Source organism: Neoarius graeffei, chromosome 3 (assembly GCF_027579695.1).
Source record: "Neoarius graeffei isolate fNeoGra1 chromosome 3, fNeoGra1.pri, whole genome shotgun sequence".
NCBI classification, from domain to species: domain Eukaryota; kingdom Metazoa; phylum Chordata; class Actinopteri; order Siluriformes; family Ariidae; genus Neoarius; species Neoarius graeffei.
Window position 1 is genome coordinate 114,432,571 of NC_083571.1, and position 20,763 is coordinate 114,453,333.

The window sequence follows — 20,763 nt, forward strand, 5'->3', positions numbered from 1 at the left end:
GGATGGCACTAAATACAGGGCAATTCTGGAGGAAAACCTGTTTGAGTCGGCCAGAGGTTTGAGACTGGGACGAAGGTTCACGTTCCAACAGGACAAGGACCCTAAACATACTGCTAAAGCTACACTGGAGTGGTTTAAAGGGAAACATTTAAATGTCTTGGAATGGCCTAGTCAAAGGCCATTGAAGGACTTGGAGCAGTTTTGCCTTGAGGAATGGGCAAAAATCCCAGTGGCTAGGTGTGCTAAGCTAATAAAGACATAGAGACCTGCAGCTGTAATTGCAGCAAAAGGTGACTCTACAAAGTATTGACTTTGGAGGGGGTGAATACCTATGCATGCTCCAGATTTCTGTTTTTTCATCTTAATTATTGTTTGTGTCACAATAAAACAACAATTTGCACCTTTAAAGCAGTCGGCGTGTTGTGTAAAATGCCTACAAATGGTGCTAACTCCAAAATCCATTTTAATTCCAGCTTGTAATGCGACAAAACAGGACAAACACCAAGGGGGATGAATACTTTTGCAAGACACTGTACTTTGAACAACCATCAAACACAAGTCACTAGGTAGCACTAAACATTTACAGGAAATGATGCATGTAGATAGTTATTGCTTACATGTTATCGTTGTTTCAGCTCATTGTTTAACAATGTTCACTGGGAATTTTACACTTGCAAGATTGACTTGTTTTAAAATTACATTATAAGAGCTGATGTTTGAGGAATTATCTTACTGAAATGCTGTTAAATTACCATCATTAGTGTCTTTAACACTAATGATGGTAATTAAACAGCGTTTCAGATCACTTTTTACAAATATATCACTCGCTATTGTTGGTTCTTTTCAGGGATTACTTTTCCAGCACTATCATTTTTGGCTACAATGCTCATGACTGATATTATGGAAATGTAATTAAAACTAGTTTTCTGGCTCCCGAGTGGCGCAACAGAAATGTGTTCACTGTATCATTCAGCGATCATGAGTGTGAATCCAAGTCCAAGTTTTGTTTGAGTCCAAAAGCGCAAAATTGGCTGTGCTGTCTGGGTAAGAGACATGTCATACTCTCTCTCTCTCTCTCTTTCTTTATCTCTCTCTTTCTTATCAATCACAGTAAACCCCCCCCCCCCCCCAAAAAAAGCTCATAAAACTAGTTTCAATATCTCTGTTTCTACAACCCCGATTCCAAAAAAGTTGGGACAAAGTACAAATTGTAAATAAAAACGGAATGCAATAATTTACAAATCTCAAAAACTGATATTGTATTCACAATAGAACATAGACAACATATCAAATGTCAAAAGTGAGACATTTTGAAATTTCATGCCAAATATTGGCTCATTTGAAATTTCATGACAGCAACACATCTCAAAAAAGTTGGGACAGGGGCAATAAGAGGCTGGAAAAGTTAAAGGTACAACAAAGGAACAGCTGGAGGACCAAATTGCAACTCATTAGGTCAATTGGCAATAGGTCATTAACATGACTGGGTATAAAAAGAGCATCTTGGAGTGGCAGCGGCTCTCAGAAGTAAAGATGGGAAGAGGATCACCAATCCCCCTAATTCTGCGCCGACAAATAGTGGAGCAATATCAGAAAGGAGTTCGACAGTGTAAAATTGCAAAGAGTTTGAACATATCATCATCTACAGTGCATAATATCATCAAAAGATTCAGAGAATCTGGAGGAATCTCTGTGCGTAAGGGTCAAGGCCGGAAAACCATACTGGGTGCCTGTGATCTTCGGGCCCTTAGACGGCACTGCATCACATACAGGCATGCTTCTGTATTGGAAATCACAAAATGGGCTCAGGAATATTTCCAGAGAACATTATCTGTGAACACAATTCACCGTGCCATCCGCCGTTGCCAGCTAAAACTCTATAGTTCAAAGAAGAAGCCGTATCTAAACATGATCCAGAAGCGCAGACGTCTTCTCTGGGCCAAGGCTCATTTAAAATGGACTGTGGCAAAGTGGAAAACTGTTCTGTGGTCAGACGAATCAAAATTTGAAGTTCTTTATGGAAATCAGGGACGCCGTGTCATTCGGACTAAAGAGGAGAAGGATGACCCAAGTTGTTATCAGCGCTCAGTTCAGAAGCTCTGATCATACTCTGATGGTATGGGGTTGCATTAGTGCGTGTGGCATGGGCAGCTTACACATCTGGAAAGACACCATCAATGCTGAAAGGTATATCCAGGTTCTAGAGCAACATATGCTCCCATCCAGACGACGTCTCTTTCAGGGAAGACCTTGCATTTTCCAACATGACAATGCCAAACCACATACTGCATCAATTACAGCATCATGGCTGCGTAGAAGAAGGGTCCGGGTACTGAACTGGCCAGCCTGCAGTCCAGATCTTTCACCCATAGAAAACATTTGGCGCATCATAAAACGGAAGATACGACAAAAAAGACCTAAGACAGTTGAGCAACTAGAATCCTACATTAGACAAGAATGGGTTAACATTCCTATCCCTGAACTTGAGCAACTTGTCTCCTCAGTCCCCAGACGTTTACAGACTGTTGTAAAGAGAAAAGGGGATGTCTCACAGTGGGAAACATGGCCTTGTCCCAACTTTTTTGAGATGTGTTGTTGTGATGAAATTTAAAATCACCTAATTTTTCTCTTTAAATGATACATTTTCTCAGTTTAAACATTTGATATGTCATCTATGTTCTATTCTGAATAAAATATGGAATTTTGAAACTTCCACATGATTGCATTCCGTTTTTATTTACAAGTAGTACTTTGTCCCAACTTTTTTGGAATCAGGGTTGTACAATTGAGTGATCAGACCTAAAGTTTTCAGTGTTCCTTGTTCATCAGCTTTAACACCAAAATCATTTGAAAATATCTGCATTATGTCACTTCTTTATCTGAAAAATAAGATACAAAACAGGCTTGTAGTCCGTTTGCACACTTATGCAACCAGCTTATTGTACATTTTTTATTTTTTATGTTTTCCCCCCTAACGGATTTGTTTGTTTTTCAATTGAATTGTACAGGTTATAGGTCACATTAAAGGTGGGAAAAGTTTTGAAATTATTTATCGTGGTCTCATTTTTTTTTTTTTACATCAGAAAAACCTATCATTTTAACGGGGTGTGTATATTTTTTATATCCACTGTATATAATCCACCAGATTCTCACACTTGCCAAAAACCAAATAAACCAAAAGTGGTGCAACTCCTCTGTATTCCTGTCAGTTTATAACCTGGCTATTTTAATTTTAATCTCCTTCAAATAGATATCATTCATTGACTTATTCATTAAACTTCAGTAAACACTTTATCTTGATCAGGGTCACACGGATCCAGAGTCTATCCATGGAAAACTGGGCATGAGGTGGAAATACACCATGGATCCCAAATAAGGGATCACGTTGTCCCCAATCAGTTTTCATATCAGTTGAGTCTTAATATAGACGTTACATGATTGCTAATGGAGTGAATTGAAGGTGCTACATGTTATCGGCTGTAATCAGATTGCCTTAAATACAAACACGTAATTTTAGACAGTGACGCTCAGGCTGTCATCTGAGTTCCAAACCACAAATCAACACCAATCTGTGTCTGATTACAGAGACAAACTGAGAATCATCAGCGTTACTGAGATTGTAATCCTTCTGAACAATGTTATTAAACGTTTCTTTAATAACAGTATCATGGGATGCAATTTAAAAAAAAACTGTCAAAATGAATTTAGGAGAAACAGATTTGAATCTCCTATGAAATGTACAGTACTGTGCAAAAGCCTTAGGCACATGCAAACCAAAAAATGGCTTTAAAATAAAGAAATGAAATGTTCCAACATTTAAATAAAATACTACAAACAGTAAGCAGTCAGCCATACACTGTAAAAAAAGAATAGTTGAGAATACTTGAAATTTCAAGGCAACAGTCTGCATTAAGAATTTTATGTTTTGCCAATGATGTGCCCATGATAATCCAAACTATGATAAAACACTTATCTTTATTAAGAATTCTTAATTAAGTCAATTTTCAATTCCTCATTCTGCCAACATAGATTTCTCTTTTTGCTGAACAGTGGCATTCACAGTAGTACAAAAAGGCAATTGAGGTTATCAGACTTTTTTGGGGGGCTTTTTTCACCTTTATTTGGATAGGACAGTGTAGAGACAGGAAATGAGCGGGACGGGGAGGGATCGGGAAATGACCTTGGGTCGGAATCAAACCTGGGTCCCCGGATTTATGGTATGGCGCCTTATCCACCTGAGCCACACCCACGACGTGGGTTTTAAAAAATTTTTGTAATTGTGTAGAACAATGAAAAAAGGCATGTATAAATTGTGATAACCTCAGGGGCGTCGTGGCTCAGGTGGATAAGGCGCCATACCATAAATCTGGGGACCTGGGTTTGGTTCCGACCCAAGGTCATTTCCCGATCCCTCCCCGTCTCTCTCCTGCTCATTTCCTGTCTCTACGCTATCCAAATAGAGGTGAAAAAAGCCCCAAAAAAATCTAAAAAAAAATTGTGATAACCTCAGTTGCCTTTTTGCACTACTGTGAATGCCACTGTTCAGCAAAAAGAGAAATCTATGTTGGCAGAATGAGGAATTGAAAATTGACTTAATTAAGAATTCTTAATAAAGATAACAGTTTTATCATAGTTTGGATTATCATGGGCACATCGTTGGCAAAACATAAAATTCTTAATGCAGACGGTTGCCTTGAAATTTCAAGTATTCTCAACTATTTTTTTTTACAGTGTAATAAGTGAAACAAAGTCAGGTCCACTGAGTGCAGTTTTATAAGGAAATGAGCTGTACGCTCACAAAAAAGAAGTTTATTCAAGTGTGCTTAGTAAACTTCTTTTAAACTAAAAATAAGAGAGTATGCGTTCAGTTTACTTTTTATTTACTTATCAGGGATATCCTTAATAAAGTTATACATAAGTATACTTGGCTTATACTGAAAAGTATATCGAAAAGTCTAAGTATATTAAGCTTATACTTAAACTTTTGATCAAGATATACTGAACAAAAGTGTAATAAAGTATTAAAATATTTGTGCCTAATGTTTAAGTGGACTTACCCTGGAGTTGTGCTTCAGCATTGTTGACTCTTGGGTATCTCTGTGGGTCCATATAAGTTGTGTTTTTTTTTTCTCCTGAGTGGGATAATTAAATTTTTTAAAATTTATTTCTTTTTCTTTAGAGCTTGGATGTCAATTTCAGTTGTCATTGCCATGTTTTTGTACTTTGGCATTTAATACAATGTTGCTTTAAATTTTGATTTTTAAAGAAAATGAATATGTTCTTAATCCTGAGTATCTGTTGTTATTTTGTGAATTCTTACCTTTATAACTTCATTGTAACTTAAGGTACAAAACACTTAAGTTGTCTCCTGGTAGTGTGCATGAGGTAAGGGTTAGGGTGCGAAAACTAATAGTATACCTCGAAGGGTAATTGCAGTAAACTTCAAAACTAAAAAGTGGACTAGATGTACTCTTATCAAAAAGAAGTATACTTTAAGTTCATTTTATTAAGTATATTTCCTTAAGTATACTTTTGTGTACCAAGTATACTGATATCAAAGTACTTACAGTATACTTGTAAGTAAACTAATCTAATACTTCTTGGGACTAAATTGGCACACTTTTAGTTTATAAAAAGTATACTTTAAGTCTAAGAGAAGTAAACTTTGAGTATACAACAAGTATTTTTTATTTTGTACTGCAAGTATACCACAAGTAAACTTATATAATAATAGTTTACTAGTTCTATACTTGTAGTCCACTTTTTAGTTTGCAAAAGCATATACTGGAATATACTATTTCCAGTATACTATAGTATACTGGAAATATACTATTAGTTACTGGTTATATACATCTAGTCCACTTTTTAGTTTTGATGTTTACTGCAATTGCCTTAATAGGTATACTATTAGTGTTCGTGCCCTAACCCTTACCTCATGCACACTACCAGGAGACAACTTAAGTGTTTTGTACCTTAAGTTACAATGAAGTTATAAAGGTAAGAATTCACAAAATAACAACAGATACTCAGGATTAAGAACATATTCATTTTCTTTAAAAATCAAAATTTAAAGCAACATTGTATTCAATGCCAAAGTATAAAAACATGGCAATGACAACTGAAATTGACATCCAAGCTCTAAAGAAAAAGAAATACATTTAAAAAAATTTTAATTATCCCACTCAGGAGAAAAAAAAACATATGGACCCACAGAGATACCTAAGAGTCAACAATGCTGAAGCACAACTCCAGGGTAAGTCCACTTAAACATAAGGCACAAATATTTTAATACTTTATTACACTTTTGTTCAGTATATCTTGATCAAAAGTTTAAGTATAAGCTTAATATACTTAGACTTTTCGATATACTTTTCAGTATAAGCCAAGTATACTTACTGTATGTATAACTTTATTAAGGATATCTGTGATAAGTAAATAAAAAGTAAACTGAAAACATACTCTCTTATTTTTAGTTTAAAAGAAGTATACTAGAAGCACACTTGAATAAACTTCTTTTTTGTAAGGATATATAACCAATAACTTATAGTATATTTCCAATGTGCTATAAAGTATGCTTTACTAAACTAAAAAGTGGACTACAAGTATAGAACTAGTCAACTATTAGTATATAAGTTTACTTGTGGTATACTTGCAGTACGAAATAAAAAAATACTAGTTGTATACTCAAAGTTTACTTCTCTTAGACTTAAAGTATACTTTTTATAAACTAAAAGTGGGCCAATTTAGTCCCAAGAAGTATTAGATTAGTTTACTTACAAGTATACTGTAAGTACATTGACATCAGTATACTTGGTACATAAAAGTATACTTAAAGAAATATACTTTAACTTAAGTATACTTAATAAAATGAACTTAAAGTATACTTCTTTTTGATAAGGGTAGGTTTTACTGAGCATCTCACAGAACCAGCCACAGGTCTTCTGGACCCTTTGACTGTTACACTCACTTCTTCATTTTGCCTTGAAACCCAGTAGCCTTCATTATGTTTTCTTTTTTAGTCTGAAACGTGATCTCTTATGGAATACGCTGCTCAGATTACAAAAAATGCAAACTTTTTTGTACCCTGTAACATTTAATTTTGTGCTGGAAAAAATACAAACGTTTGGAACTCTAAAATGTTTTTGTGATTTTTTTGACTCGATAATGTAGAAGTCATAAAATAGAAATCTATGACAAAGTTTGTATGAAAAGAAAAACAGGGTGCTGAAGACTTTTGCACAGTACTGTATATACATTAACAATTATTCCACGAAATCGAGTCATACACGAGCTGAGCGTGGCTATAATCCATGTACAACGAGATTGAGTGGAATAACTGTTTTATTCTATCCACATTCACTGGATTTTGAGAAACAGAGCATGTTTATTTTTATTTTTTGCAAATTCGATACAAAACGTCCGATAAAATCATTTCCGCTCAGATGGACTTCTTAAAAACCTATCGATGGCGGCACGAATTGACTTTAGTGTTGTTTTTTTGTAGAAAGTACCGTCTTGCTGTTGTGCTGAGGTATTGAACAGCTTTAGACATTTATTTAATTCTTTCTTATACATTTCAGTTCTGTAATTTTCAAACGTCTTTGAGATTTTGAACCGGGCTAAAAAAATCAACAAATTTTAATGCATAAAGATGAAGAATGCAAACAAACTGGTGAAATGACAGTCGCAATTTGTGAAAAATTCTATAATAATGTGATAATTCTTGAAAAAAAGAGATATGTCCTTACCATCAAATACTTTCATTCCATATTTTGTTGCTTTTTTTTTGGTATTTTTTGAGGTTTTGAGTAGTTTCGAGTTGAGTTTTTATTTTGTCCTTGATTGGTTCAGCAACATGCTCTGCCATTTTGTTTTTCTCTACTCACGGTATATGAGCTGATATCCTAGTATCTGATTAGAGTAGCCAATCAGAGCGTGCGGTTGCTCATATACAGTGAATGTGGATAGAATAATAAGAAATATATCAGAAATAGTGTACAAAATCGGTTGGAGTGCAAAGTCACGATGTAAAAAGGTAACAAATGGAATAATAATAGTCGCATATTAGACAATAATTATATGAGTTTGTGCAATTATCCAGACCACACAGGTGGTCTAGTAAAATGCTGTTGTTGAAGTAAATATCACAATTTATTGCTGTTTTTGAATTGCTGCTTGTATAAACTCTACACTGATGTATTACACCCTGAGCTGAGGATGCCAGACCTCTTTACAAACCAAATTGAGGTTCAGAATGAAGACAGCACCCACAGGAGTGCTTGGCTGTTCCCCTATAATGACTATTAATAATCCAAACACTATACGAGTTGTTACAGACCAACTGAGTCACACACTGGTTTCATCAGCATCCCACAAACTTGTGAGGCCCTGAACTTATTGCACTCAAGCGTTTGTGTGAACTACGTTTACCAGAAATGGCCATAAAACAGCTCGCCAAATCACCTCCTCCTCCTCCTCCACTTGAGGCAGTGAGGCCATTGTTAATCACGTAAGCAAAGCTTTGGACAAGTCGGGACAACAGTGCTGTAATACATGGAATTGTTTGCTCATAATCGTAATAATAAATAATCATTTTCCCAGCGGTGTGACTCGTTAATGGGTTTCACGAATGAACACGTTATTTCGATCCCAGGCCTTTCGATGAACGTGTCCGTGTTGTTCAGCGCTTTCAGCATCCTCTCCTATACAAAATAGAACCGCAGGACCAGAAGATCCAAACAAGGCAGGGATCCGACCTCATGGAAATCATGAGTGTGACTCGGGTTGATAATGGAAACAATGGGCTCACGCTTTAACGTGCAAGACCCACGTCACACACACACAGCCGGATCAGACCTCTTAAGACTGAAGTGCCAGCAGAATGGGTTTGAAATCCATGATTAGATTCGACTCCCATCCACCCTTATCTAATTTACCCTCATTAAAGGTGCTGTTTGTAATTTTTAAAAGAGTCACTAATTACTTCATTTCTGGCTTCCGTTCACATTTTTATGAAATTTGCTTTGCCTCCAGAAGCTCACGAGGAAAATGTAGTTTCAACAGAGGGGTTTAATCTGTCAGAGGGGTTTAGTTAGATGACAGAAGGCAGTGGTTTATTATTTGCCGTGGAGGAAATAAATGGCTGTTTAACTCCAGTACTTACTGGAGATACTTTTACGACCCTGAAATTGATTATTTTCAAATAAAAGCACATCCTAAAATGTTTTATTCTGCTCATATGACAGCAGTTTACTTTTGCAAACAATTTTTTATTAGATTAAAGAATGATATCATACATTTAAACCATTTCTAGGTTGTGGAACATCCGTGAAACATGTTCCTCATGTAACATACGTTATAGCAGCTATAAACAGTCATTCCTTTATCAGACTCTCTTTTATTTTCTCTCTCTCTCGAAGTTAGCAAGACAAAAACGCAGCTCGTCCTGTTACCAAAGATGAACAAAGCCCTCCAGTTTTACACTTGACGCTTGTAAAGAACTGACAGTGAAGATTCCTTCTAAAAGTGCTCAATAAACGCCTCACAAAAAACAACTACATCAACAATTACATGCGTGTTAAAAAACACTTTTATGTATTTTTAAATTACTTTTACTTCCTTACTCGTCTGTCTTACTATACATATAAAACAATTACGTATAAGAATGAATACATAAATATAAATCCATTTTATATCCAGTCAACCCGGAAAGTCTGCACACCCCTTTCACCTTCTCCACATTTTATTACGTTACAGACTTATTCTACAATAGATTGAGTTTATTTTTTGTCGCAAAATTCTACTCAAAATAGCCCATAATGACAAAGTGATAGTGGGTTTTTAGGAAATATGCAATTTTATTTTACTGACAAAAATAGGTTATTTAGGGGTTACATATCTGGACACACCCTTAGCCTAATACTTGGTTGATGCACCTTTGGCAGCAATTACAGCTTCAAGGTGTCTTGGGAAAGAAGTTCTGAGCTTGGCACACTTGTTTCTGGACCTTTTTGCCCATTCCTCTTGGCATATCCTTGCAAGCTCCATCAGGTTGGAAGGGGAGCATTGGTACACAGCCATTTTCAGCTCCTTCCACAGACGTTGGAGCGGCTCTTCCTCAGCCTCCTCAGACCCCAGGTACAACATGCCCAGGACTGTCTGTTGGTGTGGAAGATGCCATCCTCTACCTGCTACACCGAGCCCACTTGCATCTGAATAAGGGAAATGGCACAGTGAGGATCTTCTTCTTGGACTTCTCAAGTGCCTTCAACACCATCCAGCCCCTTTTGCTTCAGGACAAACCGAACAGGATGAGAGTGGACCCCTGCCTGGTCATCAGCACTGGAGTACCCCAGGGAATGGTGCTGGCCCCTCTTCTCTTCACCCTGTACACCACGGACTTCTGCTACAACTCGGAGCTGTGTCACATTCAGAAGTTCACCGATGACACGGCCATCGTTGGGTGTATCAGTGATGACAGAGAGGAGGAGTATAGGAGCCTGGTGAGGGACTTTGCTGTGTGGTGCAACAGGAACCATCTGCAGCTCAACACCTCAAAGACCAAGGAGCTGGTCATTGACTTTGGGAGGTCCAGACCAAGGTCACGACCAGTTCTGATCAAGGGAGTCGAGGTGGAGGCTGTGGATTCCTACAAGTACCTCGGGCTGTGGCTGGACAGCAAACTGGACTGGACTTGCAACACCAAACACTTATACAGGAAGGGACAGAGCAGGCTATACTTCCTTAGGAGGCTGCGGCCCTTTAACATCTGCAGGAAACTCCTGTGGATGTTCTATCAGTCCGTGGTCGCCAGTGTCCTGTTTTACACCGTGGTGTGCTGGGGGGGCAGCACATCCAAGAAGGACACATCCAGGCTGGACAAACTGATCAGGCGGGCCGGCTCTGTGGTCGGCATGAGGCTGGACTCTCTGGTGACAGTGGCAGAGAAGAGGACTATGGACAAACTATTGAACATCATGGACGATGCCAGTCACCCTCTGCACACCGTCATCAGTAACCAGAGGAGCCTGTTCAGTGACAGAATGCTCCTTCCCAAGTGCAGGAAAAACAGACTCAAAAACTCCTTTGTCCCTCACGCCATCAGACTGTACAACTCCTCTCTGGTGGGGAGGAGGGGTAACAGGAGGACAGTGGATGGGAAGAAGCAGTAGCCTAGCCTAACAATAAGCAATACTGGACAATGTGCAATATAATGTGCAATATAAAGTGCAATATCTCTCCTGCTGCCCCCCCTTCTTTTTTCCCCTCCCTCTCTTCCCCATATCTTATTCTTTTTATATTTGTATATGTAAATACTTAATTTAATTTAATTAATCTAGAAGTTTTTTCTCTATTTTCTATTCTCTGTTTATCCTGTAATGATGCTGCTGGAATCTTAATTTCCCTGAGGGAACCCGCCCAAAGGGATCAATAAAGTTCTATCTAATCTAATCTAATCTAATCTAATCTAATCTAATCTAATCTAATCTAATCTAATCTAATCTAATCTAATCTAGATGTTCAATTGGATTCAGGTCTGGGCTCTGGCTGGGCCACTCAAGGACATTCACAGACTTTCTCCTAAGCCACTCCTTTGTTCTCTTGGCTGTGTGCTTCGGGTCGTTGTCATGTTGGAAGGTAAACCTTCGCCCCAGTCTGAGGTCCAGAGCACTCTGGAGCAGGTTTTCTTCAAGGATCTTGGTGTACTTAGCTGCATTCATCTTTCCCTCTATCAGGACTAGTCACCCCGTTCCCGCTGCTGAAAAACATCCCCACATCATGATGCTGCCACCGCCGTGCTTCACTGTAGGGATGGCATTAGCCAGGTGATGAGTGGTGCCTGGTTTCCTCCAGACGTGATGCTTGGTATTCAGGCCAAAAAGTTCAATTTTGGTTTCATCAGACCAGATAATTTTGTTTCTCATGGTTTTAAAGTCCTCTAGGTGCCTTTTGGCAAACTTCAAGTGGGCTGTCATGTGCCTTTTACTAAGGAGTGGCTTCCATCTGGCCACTCTACCATAAAGGCCTGATTTGTGGAGTGCTGCTGGATGGTTGATCTTCTGAAAGGTTCTCCCATCTCCACAAGGATACGCTGGAGCTCTGTCAGAGTGACCCTTGGGTTCTTGCTCACCTCCCTGGCCAAGGCCCATCTTCCCTGATCGCTCGGTTTGGCCGGCCGGCCAAGTCTAGGAAGATTCTTGGTTCCAAACTTCTTCCATTTACAAATGATGGTGGCCACTGTGCTCTTTAGGACCTGTAAAGCTGCAGCAATTTTTCTGTACCCTTCTCCAAATCTATGCCGTGACACAATCCTGTTTCTGAGGTCTGCAGATAATTCCTTTGACCCCATGGCTTGGAGTTTGCTCTGACATGCTCTGTCAACTGTGGGACCTTATATAGGCAGGTGTCGGCAATCCCCAATCATGTCCAATCAATTGAATTTACCACAGCTGGACTCCAATTTAGTTGTAGAAACATCTCAAGCAGTATCCGTGGAAACAAAATGCACCTCAGCTCACTTTTGGGTGTCATATCAAAGGGTGTGCACACTTGTGTACATATATTTTACATTTTGATTTTTAATAAATTAGCACAAATGTCTAAAATGTCTGAAATTTAGTTCGCTCTGAAATGTGGGCATTGTGACATATGTTTATTTCTGTAATATATTAAAATATCAGGCCATTCTGTGGCTGGGAAGTTATTTCATTTGAGGGGATTAAAGCAAATAATGTGCATGAAATCACTCGCTTTGCGCAGTCAAGCAGACAGAGGAAGTCCGTGTGCGCATGCGCAGGTTTACGGTTATTTAGCACAAGTCTTTTAGCACAACTCTAAGTTCTTTAGCACAAGATGCAAGAACACTTAATCTTTATTATGAATACTTACTGATCATGTTTAAAGAAGTTTGATGGATTTTTTTATTTTTTATTTTAATGAAAGTTGCTGAGATTCCGATCGAAAACAAGCAATTGTACTGTATTTCCCCACTCCGCCATCTTGAAACCACCATTTTTGATTCCCGGTTAATTAATTCGGAAAACACGTAATTATTGACAGTCAGTTGAATTTGTGATATGATCAGAAGTGACTGAAGTTATCTATGAATGTGCCGACAATTCAAGGTTTGTTCTTGATTAACTTCAAATATCCAAAGACGCCAAAGAATCAGATTTTCAGTCCACGTTTCAGGGATCGACAACTGATCCTTAACATGCACAGCAGCAGAAATTCCAGCTTCCAGTCCCTAAGCGATCATAATAAACCCATTCCTATATCAAGAGGAGTATTTTTTCGATTACTGTGACCAAATCCAGAGTCGTGCTAAAAGACTTTGGATTTGTGCTAAAAAACTTTTGTGTGAAATAACTGGATACCGCGCACCTTCTTCTTCTTCTTTTGGGTTTTACGGCAGCTGGCATCCACAGTGTTGCATTACTGCCATCTACAGGTCCATCATTCTGTCGCTAAATGAACAGCTGATCACACCGAGATGCTCGCTGAGCGCCGATATTTATTAGTTTGGTCCTGCGTTTCCTTTCCTTCGTATATAACATAACGTCTTTTCTTCTCGCTTTCTTTCCGTTACTGTAGTCGGTCTTTGACGTTTCATTCGCACACTCACGTCCTCCATTTCTCTCTCCTGTTTCAAATTTGTATCCCACAATGCCTTGCGTGAACAGGGAAAGCCCACCACGTGATGCATGACGTAGTATCTTGTATTGGGTCATGGTGAAGCAGGAAAAAATAGCGGAGAATTTAGGGCCACGTGGAGATAAATTCATTAATTGTTCTATTTAAAAAAACAAAAAACAAATAAAATTGGAAGTCTGTGAATTGAATTTAGTAGCTTTCAATCCACTAAACAAAAATAACTGGGTGTCGGGGAAAAATCTTTTCATGACCTACGCTTGAAAAATCTGAAAGGCAGTCTAGCTTTAAATAATGCAACAATTTCTTATTATTTATTACTAGTTTTAGGGTTTATTTCACAACCAAATAAGTGTTGGGCAAAATTGAGGGTACAAGAGATAAGAGATGACCCGAAGAAGTGATACTGGGCAGAAAATAGTGGAGAAAGTGGAGATGAAGAACACCATGTCGTGATATTTCTGATGTCGGGACACTTAAGCTAGCTTGCGTTGTGTAAGCTTTGTTTCATCATAACTGAATGATATTAATAGCACACACACAGACATTTATTTATTTATTTCACAGCCATTATTTCAATCGGTTCTTGAAAGTTGGAATGAAAATATTTTCATGCACTGGAGCGAATATATCATTCCTTTCTGCATAACTCAAATGACTAATTTATTTAGGAAATTCAAATATTTGTGTTTGATGGGAAGTTTCTAAAAACTTAGCTGTCCAGATGTGAGAAAATAACAGCCTTTTCCCGGCCCAATGGTACGAGTTGTTCTCTCAAACCTTGTCAGATATTTACATTATTTCCAGAAATGTCATGTCAAATTCACATAAGAATAATCACATTTCAGTTTTCACAATTTTTTTTTTTGCATGTCAACTTTTCACACGTAGTGTTTATGTTTTTTTTTTTTTAAACCCACATTATTTTTTTTTTAAATCACATTTTAACTTTTGTTTTTGAGATGTGAATTTCGGAGATGAATAATGACACGTGTTTACTCTGAGGTCGTGTGTAATTTCAGGCCGTAACATGTTGAAATGCTTTTACATGATGTAAAGATGCCGCCTTGAGAATTGGGATTTTTTTCTTGTTCCCCCCCGGATATAACAAAAAGTAAAAATCCCCGACTAACTTTTCTTATCTGGAAATCATTAAAAAATTATCTGCAGATCTCTGGATAATAGGACAGGAAAAAAAAAGGCATTGCCTCCGTGGAATTTTTCAAGCATCTTGTTTTAATTGGGAATTAAAATGAAGAACGCTGTTACTGTTGAAGGCCATCTGGTGTAAAAATCACTCCCTGTCCCACTGAAGATTGTTCAGGGTCCCTGTGTGAAAATGAGCTCAACACCTCATCCCCTCGTCGCGTTCACCCGAGAGACAGAGTGGGAGCACGTTTCACAAGGATCACATTTCTGGAGCTTAGAAGCTATGAGATCAGGGTCAGGGGTCGTGTATGACATCATGGGTGAGGTGCGGCGAATATGCTGTTGATCAAAAATCCTGACGTCATGCCTGATTACATAAAGCTCCCACTTCTCTCTCTCTCTCCCTCTGTCTCTCTCTCAGAGGGAAATCCCCCTCACAAATCACTAGTGCATGGGAACAAGACTAATGTAGATTTATTGTGAAAATAAATGAGACATAGGGTCAGCGCATGAGCCTCGGCTTGGATTTCTGGTCCATATTATCCTGAACTTGTGTACCTGAATTCAGCATCTAAAGGCCAAACTGAGTTTGATGAGAAAAAGCTGAGAGTCAGCGACATTTGCTTTTCTCTGTAGAAATGTACCAGTTCCGTAACTGGACTGACAATTTTTGACTCCAGGTGATAAAGAAGTAACAAATGGGAGCCAGAGCCAGTGGGACGTATTTGCTGCTCTTCCAGAAGCGTGACATGAATCATGAATGGAGTCAAAACACAGGCAGACATTAAAAAAGGAAAGAAATCCAAAACTAGAAGGGCACTCGGGAGACTGCATATGTCCACCAAGCCACATATCTGGATTTGCATCAAAATCTAATCAATTGTTCCTTGGCCCATGGCTCACATTTCCTCCAAATTTCATCAAAATCCATTCATTACTTTTTGAGTTACGTTGGGAACAGACAAACAAACAAACAAACAAACAAACAAACGAAGACGAAACATAACCTCCTCCAACAAAGTTGGCAGAGATAATGATCAGTTACTCCTGGACTAGCAGAAGCACGATACTTATATATCCTGTATACGGCATGCAAGGATTAGCAACACAAACGAAAGTGTATAAAAAAAAGGTTACAGATTTTCACTAGAGCAGCGGCTACAATTATCGACAGTCCATAATTATCGACACTTTTTCAGATTTACCAATAAAAAACAATTTTACAAAGGTGAGTTTCAGTTCCAACAGTTATTATTGGTTAATTAATCAACCAGAAGACCCCACCTTGTTACCTGAGATGGAATTTTTTTCGCACGATCAGCAATCTGAAAAAAACCCGGACGTTATCATCGCAGGTAAGCATGGTGGAAAGATCATGGACATGTTTTTACTGATCAAATTCATCGATATTTCATGATCTCCTTGTCAAAACCGACTTTGTTTCTGACTCTTTCATTTGGCAGCCGCCATTTTGTATCTAAACACGCGTTTGAGAATCACGTGAGGTGTCGATAATAGTGATCACTTTCACCGGTGTCCACCATTATCGACACCCTGTGGGATTAAGGGACATTTACAACTGTTATGGATCAATCTTTGGGTCACATTGTTGAAGTCGATGAAGTACTTTAAAAAAATAAAAGAAGTGCTGCGATTTATAATAATTGTTTTATAGAGTATTTGGAATCCGATTGCAGTAAATAGAATTAGACCAGAATTTAATTCCCAGCATATAAAAAATTACATGCTTGAAATATTCAGATTTTTCTATCCCATTCAGAATTTTTTTTTTTTTGCAGTTTGTTGTAAATATCGACCACATATTACAATATCAGTACACATTTTATATTTTGGTTCGAGGAATGACATGCAACCTCTGACCTGGATTGTCATGTGGTTACAATGTCAATGCCTGTTGACGTTTATTGGTAAACTACAAAACTAGAAATTAATACAAACAACAATGAATGATGAACAAAATGTGATCTACGGAAATACTTAGAAGGCATGTAGAAAGTGGAAGTGGTTGTTTTGTTTTCAATGTAACTCAAAAAGTAGTGAACTATTTAGATCAAAAGGTGCAGGCTATCTGCTGGTACCTCGTATAGTGAAGGCTACATCAGGGGCGGAGCCTTTTCTTACAAAGCCCCACAGTTATGGAACAGCCTTCCAAGTAATGTTCGGGAATCAGACACAGTCTCAGTGTTTAAGTCTAGGATGAAAACATATCTGTTTAGTCAAGCCTTTTGTTAATGGTGTTTATGAGGTAAAGGAGTAGATCTGGAGGGTCCTCAGACATAGAGTGTTTTGGTAAACTGGGATGTATGGATGCTGTCAGTCCCCACTCGCTTGCTCACTCGAGTTTGTTGACGGTGTAGTGGCTGGCTGCTTTATGTCCCGGGGCTCCCTCATGCCTGTATTACCTTCTGGCTCTCCCCTTTTAGTTATGCTGTCATAGTTAGTTGCCGGAGTCCCTGCTTGTACTCGGTGCAATATGTATACTGCTCCTACTTATTCAGGTGACATTGGGCATACCGAACAACCTGTGTTTTCTTTCCTTCCCCCCCACCCCAAATCTGTCCCTCTGAGTTACATGGAGTCAACAGGAAATCTTTTGGTGGAGAGGGTGGAGACCTCGACTGGCTATCGTAGCCTGCAGGGAATCGGCCGTCAGACATTCTGTCGCATGTCCCAGACCCGGTGAAATGTAACTGAATTGTCTTGGCCAGCCCTAAGGGTCCCATCTGCATCTCATCATTGCTGAGGAGTGTGCTCCCATCACCCAATCAAGCATCCAGCCAGAGCAGGTCATGATATATTTTACCATATTAACATGCCATTGTTGTGTGTTATGCCTGATGTAAAGACTCTCGTCTCTGCGAGCCTACCACACAGATTTAATACTTGTCATTTTTAGGGCATACCTAACAACCTGTGTTTTCTTTCTCTCTCTCTTCCCCCCCCCCAATCTGTCCCTCTGAGTTACATGTTGATCCTGGGATTGAGATGCTGGCCTCTTCTGCCCCTCGGACCTGCTTGATCCATCCTGGTGCCCTGTGTCTGGTCGGAGTTTTATCGCACCGCTCCTGTGAAGGACGGCCCCATGAGGACAGTTGAGGGTTATACCTGTTAAAACTGTTAATATTATAGTCAGGCTGTCTGTTGTTGCCCAAATGAGGATGGGTTCCCTTTTGAGTCTGGTTCCTCTCGAGGTTTCTTCCTCATGTCGTCTGAGGGAGTTTTTCCTTGCCACCGTCGCCACAGGCTTGCTCATTGGGGATAGATTAGGGATAAAATTAGCTCATGTTTTAAGTCGTTCAAATTCTGTAAAGCTGCTTTGCAACAATGTTTATTGTTAAAAGCGCTATACAAATAAACTTGATTGATTGATTGATTGATTGATTGATTGATTGATTGAACAGATTTGGATGAAATTTGGTGGACAGCTTTAGCATCATCCTCGGTGCAAGTGATTTGATTTTGATGTTGATAATATGTGGCTTGGTGGAAGTATGGACTCTAACGTGTGCTCTTCCAGTTATCGAAAAGGATTAGGGTTATTTGCTAGCTGTAGCGCAAAACTTCGGAAGCAAACACTGAACAAGAAATCATATGTCTTGGCTGAGCGACAACACTTGAGGTAGGAGGAATATTTTACCAGTCTTTTTTTTTCAAAACTATTCCTTTAATGATACAATAATGAGATGAATTACACAAGCTGTATATGAACAAGAGGTGCTAACACCAGTCAGGAAGTGTGGTCAGGAGAACAGTGAGGAAAACTGGAAGTAAAGCAGGAGGTACACAGAGGCCTTTAGTATGAACATAGCAGATCTTTGTTTCAGTAACATGATGAATTCGGAGATGTGCCAGTTTATTACCTCATGTCAACAAATGAGCTCATCAGGCTGGATTGTCATGCTACTGAGCTTTCATTTCATGCTCGTGATCTTTCATTTTAAATGCTGTCGTTGGGTACAGAGAGTCTGAGGCGTGTGTACATCTTAATCACCGCCATGACTTCATGACTGTTGTGTTCGCAAGCGGCTTGAGTTACCCGCACTCTTCATTTCCTGGTGATGTCAGTCGGACCACCCAAGTGCTTTTGGTCTTTACACATGTAAACCTGAGGTCAAATCATGTTGTCATCAACTTTAAATAGAGTCAAAAACAAAAACATGGCTATGAAAGTTGTCATTGGTCAGGTTCGAGGTACAATGTCCAAGGTATCACGTTTGCTTAATTTGCTGACAGACCTACAAGTGAGTGCAAAAGTTTTAATTCCCCTTGGATCCTGGGGAAAAACAAAATCTAATTTAGTTCTAGGAATTTCTTGGTTATATAATAATGTTTTTCTAGAACAAAATATCACAGCAACGACTCTATAATTATAAAGCTCAAAGGCCTGCGTCCCTGTTTCTTCAGTTCATTTATTTAAAATGTCTAATTGTACATGTTCATTAAATAATGGCTTATTTATTAAGGCATGAATCAAAACAAGAAAAATAGACAGGGAGCAAGAGGGATATAATAGTGTTCAGAGACAGCTTTTGTGGTTAACGGTCACCAGAATTCAACCACATAAAAACATTATTCATTATTCTCCAACAAAAGAAACACGGACACAGAGACATGACCACAGAAAGGACAAAAATAAGATAAAAAAAACAAACAGAAAAGACGTCTTTGGAGGCAGGTCGAATAAATCCGCATTTAATATCATGTTCAGATATTTATTAATTTTTCATACTTCATGACATTTTCTCCAACAAGCTCATGTCATAAATGTCTTTTCTTTTCGGCACAGGCTTCAATTATTTTATTTGGATAAATTATTGCATCAGTAACTTCTAAATGCACTGAGATCTCGGTCTCTATTGTCATTGATATTGAATCTTGGTGAATATGACTGTTCTTCAGAATGAGGTCCAGGAGCAGTGGGATGGAGGCTCCTGACAGCGGGCGCCTTCAAGTCAGACAGTCCAGCAAAGGCTACCAAAAAGACAAGGACGAAGGAGACAGCATCGAGGATATGATGAAGAAAAGTCCTGCCATGGTGGAGAAGGAAGAGAAAGTAGAGGATGGGTCTGTACGTGCGACAGTGAAGAGTTCGCAGAAACCTGCAGGAGAAAAGTGCAAGAAGAAAGCAGGACTAATGCAGCTTTCAAAAGAAGAGCTGCTTCACCTGCTTGGCATCATGGAAGGAGAAGTGCAGGTACCTGGACTTATATATTTAAATAATATTGGCTGGCGTTGAGTGGTATATCAGATATATTCCATTCAGCTAACATGATGTTGAACGAGTCGAAAATGAGGAGCTGAATGGAATATATCTGATAGACCATGAAAAAAACAGGCAATATTATTATTATTATTCATACACATTCGATGGAACAATTATAGATTTTACAAAAAGTGAAAAACAGGGGGGTAACTTAGCAATACTGAATGCTGATTCTAATCGAATGTAATTCAGTGTTCTGTCAAACATGAAGTCAAAGTTCTAACAATAAAAACGGTACAAGTCCAAAAAGCCTGAACAACAACCCAACTTATATACAAGCGATATCCGGGTAGACAGTTCAAGTTCAGTTACTTTTGGTCGTAGTTAATTGTTCCATTGCAGTTGTTCAAAACAAAAGGGCTTTGCTGAGTGAAGTCCACGAGTGAAGTCGTCTTGTAAAAGTCTCCGTCACGTTTCCTTACCTCCAAGCAGAACTTTGACAGTATTTCCGATATTGCTCTCTCTTCCAGTTTTTCGATGTCCGTTGGTATGTTTTTCTCTTGTAAATATGCGTGAAGAATATCCAGTGAAGTTCTGGTAGCCTTTTGGGTGTTCAGTGCGTCTTTCTCTTTAAATCTTCTGCTTTTAACGAAGCAAACCTCGCCGCCATGTTTGTGTCCAAACTGTTACAGTCACTCACTAGCACGGAAGTTTTACATCTCCGATGTGTCTCTTTTCCA

At 38.7% G+C, this 20,763-nt stretch overlaps 1 protein-coding gene across 2 annotated transcripts in view; it reads left to right on the forward strand.

The window, feature by feature from the left end:
* filip1b (filamin A interacting protein 1b) overlaps positions 1–20,763 on the forward strand; it is a 98,481-nt gene that overhangs the window by 19,772 nt on the left and 57,946 nt on the right. For both annotated transcript variants that reach the window (XM_060917927.1, XM_060917926.1), the window contains exon 2: positions 19,720–20,014. In XM_060917927.1, the coding sequence (XP_060773910.1) occupies positions 19,721–20,014 (294 nt within the window). In that variant the 5' untranslated portion in view covers position 19,720. The remainder of the gene's footprint in view (positions 1–19,719; positions 20,015–20,763) is intronic.